Source organism: Rana temporaria, chromosome 3, assembly GCF_905171775.1.
Source record: "Rana temporaria chromosome 3, aRanTem1.1, whole genome shotgun sequence".
Taxonomy (NCBI): domain Eukaryota; kingdom Metazoa; phylum Chordata; class Amphibia; order Anura; family Ranidae; genus Rana; species Rana temporaria.
In genome coordinates, this window is record NC_053491.1 from 49,644,988 (window position 1) to 49,669,672 (window position 24,685).

Sequence of the window (24,685 nt, forward strand, 5' to 3'; positions counted from 1 at the left end):
AACGTTATTATGAAAATGGAGCACAGAAGTAGAAAATCTGGTAGTAACAGAGCATTTTATCTATGCATAAACTTGTTGGGTAGATTATCCCAAGACCCATGTCCACAAACCTCAGCCACTATCTGCTATCTCTTTACCCCACAGGGTCATGGTCAGGGCCGATCCTAGGGTCACAGGCGCCTGGGTGCAGAAATATTTCTGGCGCCCCCACATGGGCGTGGTATTTTTACTAACTCCTCCCCTTTACAAATGTTTCTATGGCAACGATTCAACCACAGAAATTCTCCCCCACAAAGTCTTCATTATCCTGGGATCCTTGCGCGGTCCTATCTTAGATTGCAATGTTTTGGCTGGCCACTAGGTGGCGCTTCCATTGCGGCCGGCGTAGATTATGTAAATGAGCTTTTACGACGATTCCCGAACGTACGCGAGCCCGCTGCAGTCGATTAACGTCGTTTCCGTAAGGCCTTAGGCGGCTAAAGTTATTCCACCTATGAGGTGGAATAACAATGTTAAAGTATGGCCGCCGTTCCCGCCGCGAGGTTCGAATTTTTTACGTCGTTTGCGTAAGTCGTCCGCGAATCGGGAGTTACGTCGTTTACGTCCGCGTCTAAATCAATAGGCCCGTACGGCGTACTTAGCCGCAATGCGCCCGGCGCATGCGCAGTTAGAAAAAACGTAAAAAACGTGAGGTCAAGCCTCATTAGCATTAAACACGCCCCCCCAACCCATTTGAATTAGGCTCCCTTACGCCCGCCGTGTTTACACTACGCCGCCCTAAGTAAGGAGGTAAGTGCTTTCTGAATCATGTACTTTCCTCTCTTACTTAAGGCGGCGTAGTGTAAACACGCTAGGCTACGCCGACCTATCTTAAGGCGCCCCTACCTGAATCTACCCAATAGTACGGGAGATGGTCAGAGACTACAGACATGATATAGGAGATGATTAGAGACTGCAGACATAGTACAGGAGATGGTCAGAGACTACAGACATGATATAGGAGATGATTAGAGACTGCAGACATAGTACAGGAGATGGTCAGAGACTGCAGATATGATATAGGATATGGTCATAGACTGCAGACAATAGTACAGAAGATGGTCTATTAGACCCCTTTCACACTGGAGTTTTTTTTTAGGTGCTTTAGCGTTAAAAATAGTGCCTGAAAAAAGCCTCATCTGCAATCCCAGTGTGAGAGCCCGGGTGCTTTCACACTGGAGCGGTGCGCTGGCAGGGTGTCCAAAAATTTCCTACAAGTAGCTTCTTTGAGGCCCTTTAGTGTGTGTATACACATCGGTGCCCCCACCTATGCAGGCGCCCTGCCTAGGATCGTCCCTGGTCATGGTAGATGGTACAGGAGACACCAACATTTTATTTTACTGAGTAAAGCCTAATTTTATACTTGTGGTTGAGGGGAGTAAAAAAGCGACTCGACTGGTTGATTTTCTCAGCTCTGGCACACCACATGATCCTGACGTTGAGATATCCTCCCGGCCCCCACTTTGTGAACAGACAATGATGGTAGAAACAGCATGTTAATGAGCTTATCTCTCAGTCACTCTGCTCTCTCCCCTATCAGCATGTTCCTTGCACTACATGACAGCTGATTGGCTCAATGAGCTTCTTCTCTCACTCTCCCAGTTTGGGCTCCGCTGTACAGGGACTTTAATAGGTTGATAACAAGTCCAATATAGGTATTTCATTAGGAAAGTTACATTGAAGGCATTTTCAGCAGTTGATTTAATCATTTACTGAGCATACAGCTGATTTATCTTTTAATCGTTGCCTATGCACCAGGTTTCCTGTTTCAGGGTGGTTGTTTTTCTTGCAGTATCATATAGTGGCACCATTGCATGCAGGGACTAGAAGTGTGTCTCCCTAAACTGTGTGCATCAATAGAAACACAAAGCCCCATAGTATAGCATGGCAAGACATTCTCCTGCTCCCCACCCCCTCTCTCCCATTTTCTTCAAGTTAACAGACTGATTGGAAACTGCACTGTCAGCTGTTAAAGGAGAAGTATAGCCAAAGCTGATTTGGCTGTACTTCTCTTATGGATCACAGGAGTACAGTTCATTGTGCACTCCTGTGACCTGTTTTTAGCAGACAGCCGGCTGGAGTCTGCTCTCTGCTTATGTCACAGAACTGGTCCAGGATCAGCGTCATCATGACCATGGAGTTGGGATCCGCCCAGATCCATGGACTGGCACCCGTCTCAGCCTCTCAGCGAGCCACTGAGAGTCTAATACGGCCGCTGACGCCCCCCTCCACAGCCCAGCGCTCCAATGAGTGGGTTGGGGGGAAAAGCAGAGAGCTGATGACTGCTCTGTTAGCTGTGAGAACCAAGCGATCGGCGGTGCTCGATCGCTCGGTTATCAGTGTAGAGGCACCAGGGGACAGATGCAGCATTGAAGCGATGCTGCATACACCTAGATAAGTATGAATTAAAAAAAAAAAAAAAAAAAGCGGGCGGGGCTGAGTTCTGCTGTCTGTGTCAATGGACGCAGCAGCGGGACTCATCAAAAGCGGCTCTCCGTGGGGGGGGTACCCAATGAAGAGGAGCCTGGAATGCCACTGGGGGCCACAGAAGGAGGATCGGGGCCACTTTGAGCAAAACCATATATCCATATATTGGTTGCTCTACATGTTTCGCGGGTTTATACTAGCTGTTTCTTCAGGAGCTTTTTTTTTATGATCAGATGGCATAGAAAAAGAAAAAAAAAGCTCCTGAAGAAGCGGCTAATATAAACCGAAACATGTATTGTAGAGCAACCAAGATATGGATGATATCTATGTTCTATTTGTGATGATAGGATGTACTAAAGCTTCCTTTTGACTGTCATGATTCATTACTTTTTTTTCTGTGAATACGTTACTATATATGTTTTTGTAATAAAAATTATTTGTACTTTCTTAATCTTGACTGTGTACTATCAGTTAATACATTGTAGCGCCTGTGTACTTTATAGTACCCCGGTGCTAGTTAAATTTAGAGGGGGATTAGAGTGTAGTTAAACTCTGATCCAAATTGTTATGTGTAAAACAGGGTCTCTGTCTCAGCTTGGCTGTGCTGCAGGCTTATTCTTTCGTACTGGGGTGTTCTTCCAACCCTGGTGCTGCAGGTGGCAGCAGTGGAGTCAATGTTTGGGTGCTCTTTCCCAGCAGCCAATCAGGAGGGTTTGACCTCGCTGTGCATGCTGGGGAGGGGTATTTATGGGGCAGACACCATTGGTTCTGGGTCTTCTTCTTCGAGTGTGGCACCCACCTTTAGGGTGACCACATCACGGTGCCCGGAGCATCTGAACAGCGATGGGGACCCAGTGATCGACTGAGTTCCCACTTTTGAGGATCCCAAGCTGTATTTGCTGTTCGGTGGGGAGTCCGTCTGAGGAGCGCCATTGAGAGGCTGGCGGTCCAAAAGATCCTCGACAAACCACCGGGGATCAAGGTAGCCGGACACTGAATGATTGATCACCTGTCAGTCGGTACCTGGGCGACAAGTTGAAGGAGATCCAGACGTAACTCATCTAAGGCAGAGGTGTCTCTCTGACGTTCACCAAGGAGGGTCTGTGGCAGAGACTTTTCCTCAAGTTCAAGTTTACCAAGGAGGGTCTGTGGCAGGGACTTTCCCTCAAGTTCAAGTTCACCAAGGAGCGTCTGTGGCAGGGACTTTATCCTACAAATGTCCGAGTGATACTCCGACTGCCAGGTCAGTGAGAGAGACCTGGTAAGGTAAGAATCTATGCGCCACGACTGGAAAGACCAGTTGGTAAAACCAGTGAAATTAAGTAAAATGAAATCTAAATATATAATAAACCATGAACAGTGAAATTATATGTAGCAGCTCCCCAAATTCAGGTGACTGAAGATGCAATGAAAAAAGTGAGGGAAGGGGGCGCTTAAATTAATACTAATAAACATGTGCAATCAATATTCTATATGAAAATAAAGTCCATATGTAGTAGAATATAAATAATCCAATCATGTGCAGAAAATTATTTGTGATCAGAAAGTCCTTAATAAAGTGTTCTGTATCTTGATTAAACCGTGAAGCCTCCACCAGATATATGAAATTCACCCGACGTGAATAAATAAATTGGCTCCTTGCCAACAACAGTGGACCCTTTAATTAAAAAGCGCCTGTTTTACACAAGGTAAAAATGGTATATGTAGACAAGGAGATTCAATCAGCGATGATGTTCCACGCAACAGATCTCATATCCCATGGAATAGAAGAGAAATACCGCAATGGTGTATTACCGTTTTATTTTAAAAGATAAAAATAAAAAAGGACAGCCAAATGGCTCCTTACTTGGTCCGGTGCCAAAGTCCCGGCACTGAGGCTACTGCGTGTGTTTCCCAATAGAGAGAGCGGGTCTCCAAATAGCTCCGTGTGTGGCGTGCGTTCCACCTCCACCAGCATGGACCTGGAAGTAGCGTGCGTCAGCGTGACCAGTGTGCGTCTCGACGTACGTTTCGTAAGAGATTACGTCATTTTTATTTTTATCTTTTAAAACAAAACAGTAATACACCATTGCGGTATTTCTCTTCTATTCCATGGGATATGAGATCTGTTGCATGGAACATCATCGCTGATTGAATCTCCTTGTCTACATATACCATTTTTACCTTGTGTAAAACAGGCGCTTTTGACCTCTTTTTAATTAAAGGGTCCACTGTTGTTGGTAAGGAGCCAATTTATTTATTCACGTCGGGTGAATTTCATATATCTGGTGGAGGCTTCACGGTTTAATCAAGATACAGAACACTTTATTAAGGACTTTCTGATCACGAATAATTTTCTGCACATGATTGGATTATTTATATTCTACTACATATGGACTTTATTTTCATATAGAATATTGATTGCAGATGTTTATTAGTATTAATTTAAGCGCCCCCTTCCCTCACTTTTTTCAGTGAGAGAGACCTGTCCGGGTGCACTGAACCCACTCACATAGGAGTGGCGCAGAGAAGTGTTACGCCTGGGAGCAGGACTGTTTCCCTATCATCACGCCTGAATCTGCTATTCTCCTTTCTTCTTCAACTTTACTTTCCTCACCACAAGTTTATTGTTTTTACCCGGCTGGGTAATAAAGAGCACAGCAAAGAGCACCTGTTGCGGACATTCCTTTACTTCTACCAAATGCAATACGCATCATTCACCCCTAGGAATTCGGAGGAGCCATGAGGTAAATGTGCCACCCAAAGAACCAGCAGCTCCTCTGGGGGTAATGCTACAATATGGTACCATCAAAGTCCAAACATAGCCTCTCCCCATTCTCTATCTTCATTTTGATGGGACGAACACTTATAATTTTTTTCTATATTTATGGTACTTCTCTATAATGTTTGTTATTTAACAAAAAAAAAAAAAACGTTATAATCAATTTTAACCTCCCTGGCGGTATCCCCGAGCGTGGATTTTCGATGCCAGGATCGGTATCCCCGAGTCACGCTCGGGGTAGATGTGCAGAGTGTGCAGCGGCGCGGCTTACCTGCTCGCAGCATCCACAGGCAAGTTACTTACCTTGTCCCTGGATCCAGCCATGCATCCCCGCTGTGTGAGCGAGCGGGACCTCGTTCGATTCACAGTGTCCCCGTGTGCCGCCGATCTCCGTTCCCTGCGACGTTACGACGCACGGGGGCGGAAAACGGCGCCAAATTCAAAAAAGTAAACAAACACTATACATACAGTATACTGTAATCTTATAGATTACAGTACTGTATGTAAAAAACACACACCCCCCTTGTCCCTAGTGGTCTGCCCAGTGCCCTACATGTACTTTTATATAATAAAAACTGTTCTTTCTGCCTGCAAACTGTAGATTGTCCAAAAGTGTCCCTTTATGTCAAAAATGGTTTTAGAGCATTTTTATTGCAATTTTTATTATAATTATATTATTATTTGTTATAATTATTTATTATATTATAATTTATAATTTTGTTTTTAAAAAAAAATCATACCCAGGATGCCTACTAGACTCTTGTTTGGTCAGATTTAAATGAGTTATTCCTAATTACAGGCATACAGTATAAAACGCCAAATTTCCTTGCAAATAATTGTACCGCTTTTGGTACGTAATTCCAGACAGAATCATACCGCCAGGGAGGTTAAATTAATTTATGAAGACAGAGCTTCTTAAACTAGTTTTTGTATCTGCCTGGAGTTCAGCTTTAATTCTGGTTGCAGCTTACTTGCAGATGAAAACATAGTGAATTGGCACTTAGTACTGTACGCCTATGCCCATGATCATGATGTGCTGTAATGAATGGTTACCGCTCAACTAAAATGTTGTGGCCGGGGTTGTTTTTGACATGTCTACTTTGTTAAACAGGAAGCAGGAAATTTGATTCTAAAGGGAAACCAGCAATTGACAGCCCACAGTGTGCTAGATACATCCTTATCTTCTGCTGACTCTTCACATACAACAACTGCTGATCAGATATCTCCAGACTCAGGTATGTCATCATCCGACCCAAACCTGGCCAACGCATTCCCAAAATGACTCCCTACAAAGGGGCTTATTCAGTACGGCAAAGCAAAGGGCAATGGCAGCGTTCAAAGTGCAAGAACTCCCAGCAACTAAATAGAAAAGATACATAAACTGTATTGGCTCCAGTTACCTGCTTGTGATCTGTAGGTTTCCATTCTTTGCATGTTGACATTGCACTTTGAATTGATTACATGATTTTGCCTTCCTCTGGATCAACTGTGGGTATAGCATTGTATATATAGAATTGTATATATATATATTTTTCCTTCTATTAGTTGAACTAGATGGACTTTTTTTCAACCAGACATATTTTGTAACTATGATTTTAATTATAATAAAGTCATTTCTTAGAGAAACACTTGTGCACTGCATATACCTGTATTGGAAACTTTAGTGATATCATTATATCATTATTATTTAATACATAGGGGTGGATTTACTATAATCGGTGAACTCAGAATTCTGGTACAGCTGTGCATGGCAGCCAATCAGCTTCAAACTTCAGCTTGTTCGATTAAGACCTGGCATTAAAACCTGGAAGCTGATTGGTTTATAAGCAGAGTTGCACCAAATTTTGCACTCTCCAGCTTTAGAAAATAACCCCCATAGTTTCAGTGACTGTGTTGATTAGGCATGATAGTGGAAATGATGTAAAGAAAATATCATGAGTAAAAAGAAAAGTTGCAGTTAAGTTACATTTACACAAGTAGATAGATAGGGGTAGATTCACAAAGGAGATACGCCGTCGTATCTCTGAGTCGGATCCGTCGTATCTATGCGCCTGATTCATAGAATCAGTTACGCATAGATTTCTATTAGATCCGACCGGCGTAAGTCTCTTACACCATCGGATCTTAACTGCATATTTACGCTGGCCGCTAGGGGCGTGTACCAGAGATGTATCTTGGCCTAGGCCGACAAGGCCTAGGCCTAGGGCGGCACTTTGCGGGGGGGGGGGGGTTTGCACCTGGGGGGGGTTTCACTGAGGGGGGTGTTTGCACTGAGGGGGGGGCTTTGTACTAAGGGGGGGTTTGCACTGGGGGTGTTTGCACTGAGGGGGGGGGGGGGGTGTTTGCACTGGGGGGTTCACTGGGGGGGTTCACTGAGGGGGTTTTCACTGAGGGGAGGTTTGCACTGAGGGGGGGGGGGGGATTTGCACTGAGGGGGGTTTCACTGAGGGGGGGTTTGCACAAACATGGCATAGTGTGGCTGGAGTCTGAAATGCTTAAAGCGGATGTGCCATGGGAAAAAAATATTAAAAGCCAGCAGCTACAAATACTGCAGCTGCTGACTTTAAATATTAGGACACTTACCTGTCCTGGAGTCCAGCGCCGATCGCAGCAGAGGACGAGCGATCGCTCGTCTCTCTGCTGCTCCCCCCGCCATCCACTCTGAGGGAACCAGGAAGTGAAGCGCTGCGGCTTCACTGCCCGGTTCCCTACGGCGCATGCGCGAGTCGCGCCGCGCCCGCCGATTGGCTCCCGCTGTGTGCTGGGAGCCGAGTGTTCCCAGCACAAAACGGGGGGGGGGGGCGACGGGATGTGACGGAATGCCCGTCTTTTGCCCGTGAATGCCGGGCCGGAAGTGGGTGCAAATACCTGTCTTTAGACAGGTATCTGCACCCCCCTCCCCCCTGAAAGGTGTCAAATGTGACACCGGAGGGGGGGAGGGTTCCGATCAGCGGGACTCTACTTTAGGGTGGAGAACCGCTTTAAGGAGTACTAGAATTGACAGATAAGGGAAAAGTGTTGCCCTACCTGGTTAGGTAGCTGTTCAGTTAAGAGTGCTTTCACACTCACAGCGCCTGGGGGTCGGCGGTAAAAATTTTCGTGATGCTTTTCGGCCGTTAGCGGGGCACTTTTAACCCCCACTAGCGGCCGAAAAACTGTTAAAAGTGCCCCCAAAGCGCTGCTCCAGCGGCGCTGCCCATTGATTTCAGTGGGCAGGGGCACTTTAGGAGCAGTGTATTTACCGCTCCTAATGTGCTGCAAAAAAGCTACTGGCAGGACTTTTTTTGACATCCTGCCAGCCCAGCGCTCCAGTGTGAAAGCACTCTGACTTTTAGACTGAAGTGAATGTAGCCGCTCATTCAGGGCGCTTTGCAAGCGCTATAGCGGCTTAAGGGGTCTAACAGAGCAAATTATGCCACAAACAAAAATTATTAATCATGTATAACCCTAGGACATGGTCTGCCTAAATAGGAAGGGGTGTGGTTTACAGATGACAGGGTGGATCTTAAATAGGAAGGGGTGTGTCCTTGACAGGAAGGGTGGGTCATATTTAAATTAGGGGGTGCATGAATTTAGTCAGGCCTGGGGCAGCACAAAACCTAAATACACCTCTGGCGTGTACGCTGATTTACGCCTAGAAATATGTAAATCAGCTAGATACGCGAATTCACGAACGTACGCCCGGCCGACGCAGTACAGATATGCCGTTTACGTTAGGCTTTTCCCGACGTAAAGTTACCCCTGCTTTATGGTGGCGTACATGTGGCGTACCAATGTTAAGTATGGACGTCGTTCCAGCTTCGAATTTTGAATATTTTACATTGTTTGCGTAAGTCGTCCGTGAATGGGGCTGGACGTCATTTACGTTCACGTCGAAACCAATACGTCCTTGCGGCGTACTATGGAGCAATGTACACTGGGAAATTCCACGGACGACGCCGTTCTATTATAAAACATTGTAAATAAGTACGTTTTCTCCTTCACTGATGGGCACTGATGGTACTGCACTGACGGGCACTGATAAGGCGGCACTGATGGGCACCGATGAGGTGGCACTGATGTGGTGGCATTGATGGGCACTAATATGCGGCACTGATGGGCGGCACGGATGGGCACTGATAGGCGGCACGGATAGGCGGCACGGATGGGCACGGATAGGCGGCACAGATAGGCGGCACGGCTGGGCACGGATAGGCGGCACGGCTGGGCACGGATAGGCGGCACGGATGGGCACTGATAGGCGGCACGGATGGGCACTGATAGGCGGCACGGATGGGCACTGATAGGTGGCACGGATGGGCATAGATGGGCACTATTGTATGTGTTTTACTAATGGATGCCAATCAGTGCCAAACAATGCCTGCCAATCAGTGATGCCCATTGTGGGCACTGATTGGCATCCATTGCGGCACTGATTGGCATCCATTTTTTGTGTCCTCATCCCTGGTGGTCTTGGGTGGCATACCTTTATTTTAATTTTTTTAATCCCTGGTGGTCCAGTGGGCATCCCTGGTGGTCCAGTGGGCATTCCTCGGGGGGGGGGGAGTGCTGATAATCGATCAGCACAAACCCCCCCCTGTCACAGGAGCAGCCGATCGGCTCTCCTCTACTCGCGTCTGACAGACGCGAGTGAGGAAAAGCCGATTACCGGCTTTTCCTGTTTACATCGTGATCAGCCGTGATTGGACACGGCTGATCACGTGGTAAAGAGTCTCCGTGAGAGTCTCTTTACCTTGATCGGTGTTGCGGGGTGTCAGACTGACACCCTGCAACAACGATAGCCGCGATGCGCGCCCCCGGGGGCGCGCAGCGGCTCAGAATCCTGAGGACGTCATATGACATCCAGTCAGGATTCTACAACCACTTTGCCGACGTCAATGTGTCATTGGCGGGCGGCAAGTGGTTAATTGGAATCAGACTTACGTGCTCAATTTGTAGGTCAAATTGCAATGGCCATTAGTAAAATGAACCCCCAGGCTAATGCAGTTGAAGTACATATATGTTTACAGTTTTAGCTGTGAAATTATTTGTAATTCTGTTTGCCAAGTCTTGTGACTAAGGATGAGCCGAACACCCCCCTGTTCGGTTCGCATCAGAATTTGCGAACACACCAAATGTTCATGTGAACTTTAGAACCCCGTTAAAGTCTATGGGACTCGAACATTTGAAATCTAAAGTGTTAATTTTAAAGGCTAATATGCAAGTTATTGTCCTAAAAAGTGTTTGGGGACCTGGGTCCTGTCCCAGGAAACATGTATCAATGCAAAAAAAAGTTTTAAAAACGGAAGTTTTTTCAGGAGCAGTGAATTTAATAATGCTAAAAGTGAAACAATAAAAGTGAAATATTACTTTAAATTTCGTACCTAGGGGGGGTGTAAAGTCAGCATGTGAAAAAGCGCATGTTTCCCGTACATAGAACTGTCCCTGCACAAAGTGTCATTTCTGAAAGAAAAAAAGGCATTTAAAACCGGCTTTGCGGCTCTAATGAATTGTCGGCTCTGGCAATTACAGAGCTGATTCATTCATAAAGAAAAAAAAAATGTGTGGGGGTTCCCCCAAATTAAATTACCAGGCCCTTCAGGTCTGGAATGGATATTAAGGGGAACCCCGCCGTAAAAAAAAAAAATGATGTAGGGTTCCCCGCAAATATCCATACCAGGCCCTTCAGGTCTGGTGTGGATTTTAAGGGGAACTCCACCCCAAATAAAAAAAAATGGCGTGGAGTCCCCCTAAAAATCTACACCAGACCCTTATCCGAGCATGTTAACCTGGCCGGCCGCAGAAAAGAGGGGGGACAGAGTGCGGCCCCCCCCTCTCCTGAACCGCACCAGGCCACATGCCCTCAACATGGGGAGGATCCCCACAACCCTTGCTCGGTGGTTGTGGGGGTCTGTGGGCGGGGGGCTTATCAGAATCTGGAAGACCCCTTTAACAAAGGGGACCCCCAGATCCTGGCCCACCCTATGTATGAATTGGTAATGGGGTACACTTTACCTCTACCATTTCACGAAGGAAGTGTAAATAGTTTAAAAAAAAACACAGACACCGTAGAAAAAAATCCTTTATTAATAAAAAAAAATATATATATATATATATTTTTTTTTTTGTGCCTACAGGAGGGGGGCGGCGCCCGGGCGCCCCCTATGGGCGGGCCGCCACTGCTCTAGATTGTCCTGTCGGCAGCCCACACTCCCCCCTTCAAATCCCCTCTTACCTGTCTCGCTTTTGCCTCCCTTCTCTCTCCCCCTTCTCCCTCCTTTTTCCCTTCTCATTTCAAATTTCTCTGTATTCTTGTTCCTCTTCTCCTCCATGTTTCTTTTTCTCTCCCCCCTTTTTTTTTTTGTATCAATACCGTAGTTTACAGTCGCAGCTCCGCTAAAAAGAAGAGACCTTAGCGGTCACACATACTTTCCTTTATTATTGGTTCATTTTATATACAGTTGTTGCCATATCTATTGTTATGCTTATTGGTGAGAGTCTAGCTGTGGGCGATAGCCACTTGGCTGACTCTTCCCCCCAATCATTATTGTGACTGTATGCGGACTGTGCCTTCTAATGTTTATTGTCCTTTTTCTGTTTGATATGTCGAAATTTCCAATAAACATATTTTCAACTCTAATATAAAATAAATTACAATTACAACGCTCCAATTTTTGTGCCATATGAACTAAATGTCATAGTAAGAAGATATTGCTGCTGGAGTCCCCAAGATGTAAGATGTATATCAGATGTCAAACTGTGAGGCCTCGTACACACGGCCGAGAAACTCGACGGGCAAAACACATCGTTTTGCTCGTCGAGTTCCTTGTGAAGCCGCCGAGGATCTCGGCGAGCCAAATTTTCCCATTGCCGTCGAGCAAAAAGAAGACATGCTTTCTTTTTGGCCCGACGAGATCCTCGGCGGTTTCCTCGTTGAAAAGTGTACACACGACCGGTTTCCTCTGCAAAAAAAAAAAAAACAGCAAGCTTCTTGCTGGTTTTTGCCGAGAAACTCGGCCGTGTGTACGAGGCCTGACTCACAGCTCAAAGCATTTTATCTATGAGTAAGACTGATTTGACTTTCAATACCCGTCAGGTTTCACAGGATTCAGGAACACTCACTGTTTGGTTTGTTTAGTGCTTTCAGGGGATACAGTGGGCCAGATCCACAAAAGAGATACTCCGACTTAAGTGCTGTTCAGTCTGTGTGTAACTTTGGAAACGATCCTCAAAAGGCTTTTTCCAAAGTTAGGCAGAAGATCCGGCATGTGTAATTGAATTACACTGCCGAATCTTAGGATGCAGTACCGCATCTGCCGCTGGGGGCATTTCGAGTCGAAATGCCGTTTCTAGTATGCAAATTAGCACTTAAGGCGATCCACAAAGCTTTCCAGCTTCCTTTTTGCGCCGTAAGTGTTATTTTGCAAGTGTAAAATTAGGGCTGGTTCTACAAAGTGTAAACTAGTCACACCTTGTAAAAGCCCATTCCAGCGACGGCATTTGGTATGCTTTCCCGAGGGAGAACTCCACGGCAATTTGTAAAAAACAAAACCGGCATGGGTTCCCCCCCAGGAGCATACCAGGCCCTTAGGTCTGGCATGGGTTGTAAGGAGACCCCCCCACGCCGAAAAATTGACGTAGGGGGTCCCCCTACAATCCATACCAGACCCGTATCCAAAGCACGCTACCCGGCCGGCCAGGAAAGGAGTGGGGGACGAGCGAGCGCCCCCCCCTCCTGAGCCATGCCAGGCCGCGTGCCCTCAACATGGGGGGGTTGGGTGCTCTGGGGCAGGGGGGCGCACTGCGGGCCCCCCCACCCCAGAGCACCCTGTCCCCATGTTGATGAGGACAGGACCTCTTCCCGACAACCCTTGCCATTGGTTGTCGGGGTCTGCGGGCGGAGGCTTATCGGAATCTGGGAGTCCCCTCAAATAAGGGGGCCCCCAGATACCAGCCCCCCACCCTAAGTGAATGGATATGGGGTACATCGTACCCCTATCCATTCACCTGGAGGCAAAAAGTAAAAGTTAATAAACACACAACACAAGGCTTTTTAAAATATTTTATTATTCTGCTCCGGATGCCCCCCCTGTCTTCTTTATTAGCTCTATTAGCAGGGGGGCTTCTTCCATCTTCTCCCCTCTTCCGCTGTTGACTCGGCGAACCCCGGTTCTTCTGCAGCTCTCCGGTGCCTTCTTCTTCAGCGCTGGCTGCCTGCTATGTTTGTGTGTTAGCTCGATTTCAAACAGGCAGCCAGCGCGGTCTTCTGTGGCGTCTGGGTCTTCTGTTCCTTTCTTCCGATGTTGCCTCGTCGCCTGTTGTCGCTGTAAGGATGGAAGCGCGCCTTGCATCCCATTTATATAGGCATCACCGTCCCATCATGCTCCGGTAGGTACCCACGTGGTGGGTGCCTACCCACGTGCACCCACCACGTGGGTACCTGCCGGAGCATGATGGGACGGTGATGCCTATATAAATGGGATGCAAGGCGCGCTTCCATCATTACAGCGACAACAGGCGACGAGGCAACATCGGAAGAAAGGAACAGAAGACCCTGACGCCACAGAAGACCGCGCTGGCTGCCTGTTTGAAATCGAGCTAACACACAAACATAGCAGGCAGCCAGCGCTGAAGAAGAAGGCACCGGAGAGCTGCAGAAGAACCGGGGTTCGCCGAGTCAAGAGCGGAAGAGGGGAGAAGATGGAAGAAGCCCCCCGGAGTCCGGAGAAGCCCCCCCGGAGAGCGGAAGACCCCCGGAGAGTGGAAGACCCCCGGAGAGCGGAAGAAGAAGCCCCCCCTGGTAATTGAGCTAATAACGAAGACAGGGGGGGCATCCGGAGCAGAATAATAAAATATTTTAAAAAGCCTTGTGTTGTGTGTTTATTAACTTTTACTTTTTGCCTACAGGTGAATGGATAGGGGTACGATGTACCCCATATCCATTCACTTAGGGTGGGGGGCCGGTATCTGGGGGCCCCCTTATTAAAGGGGACTCCCAGATTCCGATAAGCCTCCGCCCGCAGACCCCGACAACCAATGGCAAGGGTTGTCGGGAAGAGGTCCTGTCCTCATCAACATGGGGACAGGGTGCTCTGGGGTGGGGGGGCCCGCAGTGCGCCCCCCTGCCCCAGAGCACCCAAACCCCCCATGTTGAGGGCACGCGGCCTGGCACGGCTCAGGAGGGGGGGGGGGGCGCTCGCTCGTCCCCACTCCTTTCCTGGCCGGCCGGGTAGCGTGCTTTGGATACGGGTCTGGTATGGATTGTAGGGGGACCCCCTACGTCAATTTTTCGGCGTGGGGGGTCTCCTTACAACCCATGCCAGACCTAAGGGCCTGGTATGCTCCTGGGGGGGGAACCCATGCCGGTTTTTTCTTTGAAAATTGGCATGGAGTTCTCCCTCAGGAATGCATCATGCCGCTGTCATTTTTTTTTTTTCCCGACGCAACTTTTTTAAGCCGTCGCGATCCTCAAAACTCGGCGTAACGTAACTTCGCGCATGCGCAGTACGGCCGGCGCGGGAGCGCGCCTCATTTAAATGGGACTCGCCCCATTTGAATAGGAACGCCTTGCGCCGGCGGAATTTTAGTTACACAGCCTGAAATTTCTAGATAAGTGCTTTGTGGATCAGGCACTTAGGTAGAAACTTTAAGGCAGTGTAACTTAAATGGGATTTTTTAAGTTACGTCAGGTTTTTGTGGATCTGGCCCAAAGTGTTTTTGGCTGAACCCCATATAACTATCACCCCCCTTTGTCGCTATATCATTATGTGGATGACAGTTTTCGGTCTTTGGGAGGAATTTGCACTACTAGTATAGTCTCAGATTTCATGCTATTGTCTTTACACAGAAAAAGGGAAATGAATATCCTCTACATCTGCTTGGTGGTGCTTGACCTTTCTCAAACTGAAACCCATAATATGAGAATAATAATTTGACTCTCGGTCTCTAAATATGAGCTTTATGCCATTGGTCTGGAGCTTCAAAAGATGTGGTCTTGTATTCGATCAGAGAAAATATCTGGAAAAAACACTCCAATTTATTAAGAACATAGGGCCAAATCCTCAGCCAGGCGGCGTAACTTAACTTTCAGCAGTTAAGTTACACTGACTTAAAGTTTTTACCTAAGTGCCTGATCCTCAAAGCACTTACGTAAAAATTTCAAGCCGTGTAAGTTAAGTGCCGCCGTCGTAAGGCGTTCCTCCTCTCCGGGGGGCGTTTACAATTTAAATGAGGCGCGCTCCCGCGCCGGCCGTACTGCGCATGCGTGTGACGTCATTTTCCCGACGTGCATCGTGCGAACGTAATTGACGCCGGGCGGCTTTGTGGATTGCGACGGGACACTAAAGTTGCGACGGGTGAAAAAAAGACGCGCCGGGAAAACAAATAATTATAAAAAAAATGACAGCGTCGCTCGGCATGCATTCCTGAGGGAGAACTCCATGCCAATTTTCAATGAAAAAAACGGCATGGGTTCCCCCCCCCAGGAGCATACCAGGCCCTTAGGTCTGTTATGGGTTGTAAGGAGACCCCCCCTCCGCCGCAAAATTGACGTAGGGGGTCCCCCTACAATCCATACCAGACCCGTATCCAAAGCACGCTACCCGGCCAGCCAGGAAGGGAGTGGGGACGAGCGAGCGCCCCCCCCCCCCTCCTGAGCCGTGCCAGGCCGCATGCCCTCAACATGGGGGGGTTGGGTGCTCTGGGGCAGGGGGGCGCACTGCGGGCCCCCCCACCCCAGAGCACCCTGTCCCCATGTCGATGAGGACAGGACCTCTTCCCGACAACCCTTGCCATTGGTTGTCGGGGTCTGCGGGCGGAGGCTTATCGGAATCTGGGAGTCCCCTTTAATAAGGGGGCCCCCAGATACCGGCCCCCCACCCTAAGTGAATGGATATGGGGTACATCGTACCCCTATCCATTCACCTGTAGGCAAAAAGTAAAAGTTAATAAACACACAACACAAGGCTTTTTAAAATATTTTATTATTCTGCTCCGGACGCCCCCCCTGTCTTCGTTATTAGCTCAATTACCAGGGGGGGCTTCTTCTTCCACTCTCCGGGGGTCTTCTCCGCTCTCCGGGGGGGGTTTCTGCTTCCGCTCTCCGGGGGGGGCTTCTCCGGACTCCGGGGGGCTTCTTCCATCTTCTCCCCTCTTCCGCTCTTGACTCGGCGAACCCCGGTTCTTCTGCAGCTCTCCGGTGCCTTCTTCTTCAGCGCTGGCTGCCTGCTATGTTTGTGTGTTAGCTCGATTTCTAACAGGCAGCCGGCGCGGTCTTCTGTGACGTCAGGGTCTTCTGTTCTTCTCCCCTCTTCCGATGTTGCCTCGTCGCCTGTTGTCGCTGTAATGATGGAAGCGCGCCTTGCATCACATTTATATAGGCATCACCGTCCCATCATGCTCCGGTAGGTACCCACGTGGTGGGTGCACGTGGGTAGGCACCCACCACGTGGGTACCTGCCGGAGCATGATGGGACGGTGATGCCTATATAAATGGGATGCAAGGCGCGCTTCCATCATTACAGCGACAACAGGCGACGAGGCAACATCGGAAGAGGGGAGAAGAACAGAAGACCCTGACGTCACAGAAGACCGCGCCGGCTGCCTGTTAGAAATCGAGCTAACACACAAACATAGCAGGCAGCCAGCGCTGAAGAAGAAGGCACCGGAGAGCTGCAGAAGAACCGGGGTTCGCCGAGTCAAGAGCGGAAGAGGGGAGAAGATGGAAGAAGCCCCCCGGAGTCCGGAGAAGCCCCCCCCCGGAGAGCAGAAGCAGAAACCCCCCCCGGAGAGCGGAGAAGACCCCCGGAGAGTGGAAGAAGAAGCCCCCCCTGGTAATTGAGCTAATAACGAAGACAGGGGGGGCGTCCGGAGCAGAATAATAAAATATTTTAAAAAGCCTTGTGTTGTGTGTTTATTAACTTTTACTTTTTGCCTACAGGTGAATGGATAGGGGTACGATGTACCCCATATCCATTCACTTAGGGTGGGGGGCCGGTATCTGGGGGCCCCCTTATTAAAGGGGACTCCCAGATTCCGATAAGCCTCCGCCCGCAGACCCCGACAACCAATGGCAAGGGTTGTCGGGAAGAGGTCCTGTCCTCATCGACATGGGGACAGGGTGCTCTGGGGTGGGGGGGCCCGCAGTGCGCCCCCCTGCCCCAGAGCACCCAACCCCCCCATGTTGAGGGCATGCGGCCTGGCACGGCTCAGGAGGGGGGGGGCGCTCGCTCGTCCCCACTCCCTTCCTGGCTGGCCGGGTAGCGTGCTTTGGATACGGGTCTGGTATGGATTGTAGGGGGACCCCCTACGTAAATTTTTCGGCGGAGGGGGGTCTCCTTACAACCCATAACAGACCTAAGGGCCTGGTATGCTCCTGGGGGGGAACCCATGCCGGTTTGGAATTTACAAATTACCGTGGAGTTCTCCCTCGGGAATGCATACCAAATGCCGTCGCTTGAATGGGCCTTTACAAGGTGTGACTAACTTTACACTTTGTAAAAGCAGCCCTAGTTTTACACCAGGCAAACTAACACTTACGGCGAAAAAACTAGGCACAAAAGCTTTGAGGATCGCCCTAAGTGCTAATTTGCATACTAACAGAGGCATTTCGACTCGAAATGCCCCCAGCGGCGGATGCGGTACTGCATCCTAAGATCCGGCAGTGTAAGTCCCTTACAGATGTCGGATCTTCTGCCTAACTTAGGAAAACTGCTTCTGAGGATCAGTTCCAAAGTTAGAACCAGAGATACGACGGCTTACGCCGGAGTATCTCTTTTGTGGATTTGCCCCATAGTCTGAAAATGTAAACTTAGCCAGCATTGAATCATTTTGATAAAGGTTAATCTGTCCACAATCTCTGTAGGTAATTTCCTAATTTTTAGGGTGATAATGTCACTTGTCACCTCTTCCAACCACATACATGAAGGCAGACCAATGAGCAGTTCACAAGGGACTATAGTTTGTGCACTCATTAGTTCTTTGAGTTATGGCTTTAGGGACTAAGGTACAGTTCCATCATGATGGCACCATCTTTTCACCAATTATAGGTTAGGTTGCGGGCGGTAGACTGGCACAACAGCTGTAAAGTGATGCTAGTTTTGTGACAGTGAGTATGTAGAGGCCCTGGACTGGTCAGCAATAGGTGCCCTTCCATCCCAAGGTCCCACTCCGTGTCGTCTTGAAAAGAACCACCAAATACCTGTCTTTGGCTCCAACATCTTGGACACGTTTCTCCCAGTCATAGGCCCACTCAGGACATCCAGATAGCCAGAGGTCCATTGTCAAATAAAGGAATGTCCACACACAGACGCCATTTCAACACTTTACTGCAACATGTCTCATATACTGTATATCTCCAACACAGCATCATATCTTCACAGAATCACTGAGTCTTTAGTGCAATTATCTGAAACTAAATGGCACCAAAACTAAATCTATCATCTTCAGTAACCAGGTGTATTCCAACTTGTTTCCATCCTGGCCGGAATCTTTTAAACCTTTTCAGATTCCGGCCACTCAGGTCAGGGACTTGGCTGTCATCTTTGACTCTAGGTTGAACTTGTGCCCTCAGGTAAATTGGGTGGTGTGCTCATGCCACTTCTGAGGTCGACTTTTCGCTATATCGCAGACTCTGATAAGATCGCTAAGGTCAATGCCATTATCAGCAGTTGATTGGACTACTGCAATGCTCTGTACCTGGGTTTGCCTGCTTGTACCATCTACAAGCTCCAGTTGATTCAGAATGCCACAGCGAGATTACTGACGGGTGTTGGTTGTCGTGACCACATCACTCCATCTCTTAGAGCCCTACATTGGCTGCCCATGAAAAAACGGGTTCTGTTCAAAACTGGATGTCTTGTCCATAAGGCATTGCATGAATGTGGCCCAGAGTACCTGAAGGAAAAATTAATCAAGTATGCGCCTACCCGATCCTTGAGATCGGCAAATATGGCCAAATTGAAGATTCCAAAATAAATTAGCCCCAATAAGTCTATGTATGCATGTGAGACAGGGATCTTAGATTGTAAGCTGCTGGAGAGCAGGGAATGATGTGAATGTACAATATATGCAAAGCATTACATAAATTGTGGGAACTATATAAATACCTGTATGGAAAAAAAAACTTCCTTTAAAGTATGCTGGACATAAAATACAAAAAATACCTAAGTATTAGCACCAAGTACTTATGTAACCACGAGCAATCCAGATCTTCCTCTTCTGGGGTTCTCCGCTGGCTCTCCTGGCCCCTCCCCCCTGCCGTGTGCCCCCATAGAAAGCCTATGTGTGTGCTTGGCTTGCTCCCAGGCTGACTCTGTGTGTTCATTGATATATAGAGCACAGCACATCCCCGCCCCCGTTCACTGACTGTGATTGACAGCAGCAGGAGCCAATTGCTCAAACTGCTACCTTTCTGTCCAATGAGGTAAAAGAGCAGAAAGAGCTGCTGCTGTCAAGCACATTGCTGGATAGAGATCAGGCAGGCTCAGGTAAGTATTTTAGGGGGGGCATGTGGTAACGGGGGCAGGGAGAGCTGCAGGCATCAGGTTTTATACCCTAATGCATATGCATTAAAGTAAAAAACCTTCTGCCTTTAGAATCACTTTAATCACAGTGTCCTAGTGTAGCCCCTTTGACCCTAGGTCCAGGCTGTACACAGGGGCCCAGATTCAGGTAGGGGTGCGCACTGATACGGCGGCGCAGCGTATCGTTTTTATGATACGCCTCCGTAAATTACTGGAGCTACGCTGCATTAACAAAGCATTTGCTCCGTAATTTGCGGCGGCGTTTCGTAAAAGGGGCCGGCGTAAGCACGCATAATTTAAATGATCCGTAGGCGGCGTGGATCATTTAAATTAGACGCGTTCCCACGCCGAACATACTGCGCATGCTCCGTCGGGAAAATTTACCGACGTGCATTGCGGTAAATGACGTCGCAAGGACGTCATTGGCTTCGACGTGAACGTAAATGGCGTCCAGCGCCATTCACGAACAAGTTACGCAAACGACGCAAAATTTGAAAATCGCGAAGCGGGAACGACGTCCATACTTACCATTGGCTGCCATTGGCTGCGCCTCCTAATAGCAGGAGCAGCCTTACGGCGAAAACGACGGCCGCGCATACGTTTGTGAATCGGCGTAAGTATGCAATTTGCATACTCTACGCTGACAACTACGGGTGCGCCACCTAGCGGCCAGCGTCAGAATGCACCCTAAGATACGACGGCATAAGAGACTTATGCCAGTCGTATCTTAGGCTACAGTCGGCGTATCTAGCTTTCTGAATACAGAAAGTAGATACGCCGGCGCTACTTAGCAATTACGCTGCGTATCTATGAATACGCAGGCGTAATTGCTTTCTGAATCTACCCCAGGGTCTCTCAAAGTCAAGATTAAGTCTTGCCGTGTGTATGCCAGTAAACTCCACTACTTGACATTCAGTTCTCAAATCCTAGAGGATAAATTGACAGTTCAGGAACTAAGCAGTTGAATGTCAGATATGAACTGTATTGGCAGAACATGGCACACAGTCTGAACCAAGAATTCCAAGGGGAAATACGAGGATCAATTTGACTAGCCTAGATACTTGATGTCTTCACTTTTGTGTTACACTTTTGTTAGGCCAGACCAAGTTTACTTTAATACATTGATGTACTATATTGGCCCTCAAGAGTCTGTAACAAAAAATGTAGTTCTGAAACAATTGTTTTTCATGTTCCATAGGAAGTTCTGTTGCGTCTCATCACAAACCATTGTTAAGAAGACAGGCACGCGTTGACTACAGCTTTGATACAACTCCTGAAGACCCGTGGGTTAGAATTTCTGATTGTATTAAAAACTTGTTCAGCCCCATCATAACTGAAGACCATAACCTTATGGACATGGATGGAAATATAAGCACAGGGGAGGATAGCTCCTCCTCTACACAAACAGAACAAAGGCACCAGCAAACTTATGGTGGTGATTCCAGTTCTCAGACAGGTGAAAGTGAAGATATAACGATCCTGAAAAAAGGTCCTCCTGTGGCACCCAAGCCAACCTGGTTTCGTCAGAGTTTAAAAGGAACCAAGAATGTAAATCGCTCCTGGGACAATAGTGGTTCTGATAAACACAAAGAACCCAGTTACATTTCTAGACCACAGGTTTCAACCCGAACATCATCAATCAAGCAAAGAATAAGTTCATTTGAAACTTTTAGTAGCCAACAACCGGTAACAAAAGTGAACAATAGACCTTGCTCTCAGTCTCCAGTGCAACATGAAAAAACGGTTTATAAGGAAATTGAAGTAGAATGTGTTACTGTGTCTTTCAACAAGGTCTCAGTGAACTCAGTTGAAAGTAAAGTTGAAAAAGTTCTCGAACCTCAAATGGTATCTCCAGAACCTGTGGACAATACAGAAGTCAGAGTTTCCTGCTCTCCACCAAAGATCAATGTATTAAATGCTAGAAGAAGCAGCAGTACCAGTAATGAGCCACAGCTCTACTCTTCATATACAGAGTTCACTGAGCCCCTAACATACAAGACTCCAAGCCAAAGATCAAGGAGCTACCCACTTTCCTCCAATATATCAGCTGATACTACAAAGAAAAGTGAAAACTGCAGCAAAATATACTCTATTAGCAACCAAGTGTCCTCTGCTCTGATGAAATCCTTGTTGGCTTTCCCTCAGTCTCCACTTCCGCAAAGCAAAGACTTATGGCAGACTGAGACCACTGCGACAGAGGAAAGCCCCTGCAGCTCCTTCACTGAAAACCACCTGCTGGACACTGGATTCTCTGTAAAGTAAGACAATATTTAAATTAATTTAAAATATGGAGAAAGAGCATACAGAAGTGTCATAAATACTAGACATGTGCACAGCAAAAAATTTCGTTTATTTCTGTTTCGTTTCTGTTCGTTTATCGTGATTCGTAACGAGTCGTAATTTCGTAAGACGTTAGTTATCGTATTCGTACTCTTTAGTATTTTCGTAACACTTTTTTTTCCGTTTCCGTTTTTTCCTGTTAGTTTATTTTTCGTTGAATCGAGATTCGTATTTTCGTTATATTTTGTATGCTGCCGCGTTCGTATTTTTAAAATGATTTTATTCGTTCCTTCGTTTTTACGTTGGTTTAATTTTCGTTGTTTTGCTATTCGTATTTACATTATATTTTCCATCATGCCGCGTTCGTATTTTCGTAAGAAATATATCTTCGTTGCTTTATGATCATTCGTATTTTCGTGTCTAATTTCCTTTGATTGTAAAAAAGTACTTTTGTAGATTTTATTGCATTCGTAATTCTGTTAGAATACATTTTACGTTTATTCGACACACTACTCGTCGTAATTTTGTAATTCGTACTTTACTGTGATTGACTTGACTGTCTTAGTTAGCACACACACCTTGTCTAGAATGAAGAAGAAAACTAAAATATGTCAGATATTACAAATACAAATCTAGAAATTAGATGCACTGCAGTCTAACACAGAAAAAGACACAAGGAGCCAGGAGGTAATGAGAAAGAAGCTCATTGGGGGAAGGAACAAACCTCTTCAGAGGAAAGGGACAGCGCCCAGTGGCTATTGGTCAATGTCCAGAAATATTTCAGTACTAACGAAAGCTAATTTACATTATTTCGTATTTTCGTTGTTTTCATTTCCGTTTTCCGAAGATTCGTAATTTATTTTTCGTTAGTTTTGATTTTCGTTTTTTATTCTTTGTTCGGCATTTCGGTTGTTTTCTTTTCGGTCTTCGAATATTAGTAAGTTTGCATTTTCGTTCATTTTGTTTTTCGTAATAATTTTTCTTTTTTGGGTTCGGTATTTTCGTTGTTTCTATGTTTTCGTTTCTTTCTTCTTTCGTATCTTCGTTGTTTTCCATATTCGTTATTTTGAAAATATCGTTATTCGTTATTAATTGCACTAAACCGTTCGTTCATTCGTATGTTAACGAATCAACTAAAATAACGAAAATTGACGGAAAACGTATTCGTAACAAAAAAAATTGCACATGTCTAATAAATACAGGATTTGCTATTTTTTTTACAAAAGATCGTGTATTATGTAATACAATACAGAAGGTACTTCAGCTGAGAAAAGTTTCCCTTTAGTAAAAGAACATTGATAAGGTTTCCCTTTAGTAAAAGAACATCAATCAACAAAACAATTCTTTTATGTAGCAAATGCTTTCGGTATGTGCTTGTATAGCTATTGTACATACAGTAAAACCTTGGTTTGAGAGTAACTTGGTTTGAGAGCGTTTTGCAAGACAAGCAAAATGTTTTAATACATTTTGCCTTGATATACAAGCGATGTCTTGATATAAGAGTAGCGTCGTGTCTCAACTGGGTATAAAAAAGAAGAGAGGAGCCTTGAAGTGTAGCAATATGGTTACATTTACTGAAGGTACAACATTTAGCAACTTAGATGTGACTCTCTTCTCTTTTATACCCTGTAAAAAAAAGTGCTTTGGAGTACAAGCATGTTTCTGGAACGAATTATGCTTGCAAACCAAGGTTTTATTGTATTACACATGGAGGTTCTGCAAAGATGTAAAGTAATGTAAAGTACATAAAGTTACATTTTTGAGATATTAATAAGAAGATAAAAACAGATATGGATGACCAGGGGCTACACAGGAAGTATAAGTTGGGAACAGGGGGAGTTTACTCCAATTAACACAAAGCTGGGAATGAGATGGACAAGAAAGAAGGATCAGAAGAAGTGGAAAATGTGGGGATCTCTTGATGCCAAGCCAAGGGCAGGTAGATCAAGAAAGATTTCAGCCTTCTTCCACAGGAACTGTTCTGGGATACAAAGAAAACCCCACAGGTAACCTCAGGAGAAATACAGGCTGCTTTGGAAAAAGATGGTGTGGTTGTTTTTAAGGAGCACAATATGATGGTACTTGAACAAAAAAGAGCTGCATGGTCAAGTTGCCAGAAAGAAGCCTTTACTGTACAAGTTTCACAAAAAAGCTTGGTTACAATATACCCAACAACACCTTGACATGCCTCATTGTTTTTTTTCTGGCATTGGCGCAGTAAAGGCTTTCTTCTGGCAGCTCAACCATGCAGCTCTTTTTTTGTTCAAGTATCGTTGAATTGTGCTCCTTAAAGCGGATGTGCCATGGGAAAAAAATATTAAAAGCCAGCAGCTACAAATACTGCAGCTGCTGACTTTTAATATTAGGACACTTACCTGTCCTGGAGTCCAGCGCCGATCGCAGCAGAGGACGAGCGATCGCTCGTCTCTCTGCTGCTCCCCCCGCCATCCACGCTCAGGGAACCAGGAAGTGAAGCGCTGCGGCTTCACTGCCCGGTTCCCTACGGCGCATGCGCGAGTCACGCCGCGCCCGCCGATTGGCTCCCGCTGCGTGCTGGGAGCCGAGTGTTCCCAGCACACAACGGGGGAGGGGTGATGGGATGTGACGGAATGCCCGTCTTTTGCCCGTGAATGCCGGGCCGGAAGTGGGTGCAAATACCTGTCTTTAGACAGGTATC

General features: G+C 46.8%; 1 protein-coding gene across 2 annotated transcripts in view; it reads left to right on the forward strand.

Annotated features, from left to right (window-relative positions):
- Positions 1 to 24,685, forward strand: part of IL16 (interleukin 16) — a 194,591-nt gene that overhangs the window by 149,030 nt on the left and 20,876 nt on the right. For both annotated transcript variants that reach the window (XM_040342549.1, XM_040342550.1), the window contains 2 exons: positions 6,339 to 6,462; positions 20,927 to 21,986. In XM_040342549.1, the coding sequence (XP_040198483.1) occupies positions 6,339 to 6,462; positions 20,927 to 21,986 (1,184 nt within the window). The remainder of the gene's footprint in view (positions 1 to 6,338; positions 6,463 to 20,926; positions 21,987 to 24,685) is intronic.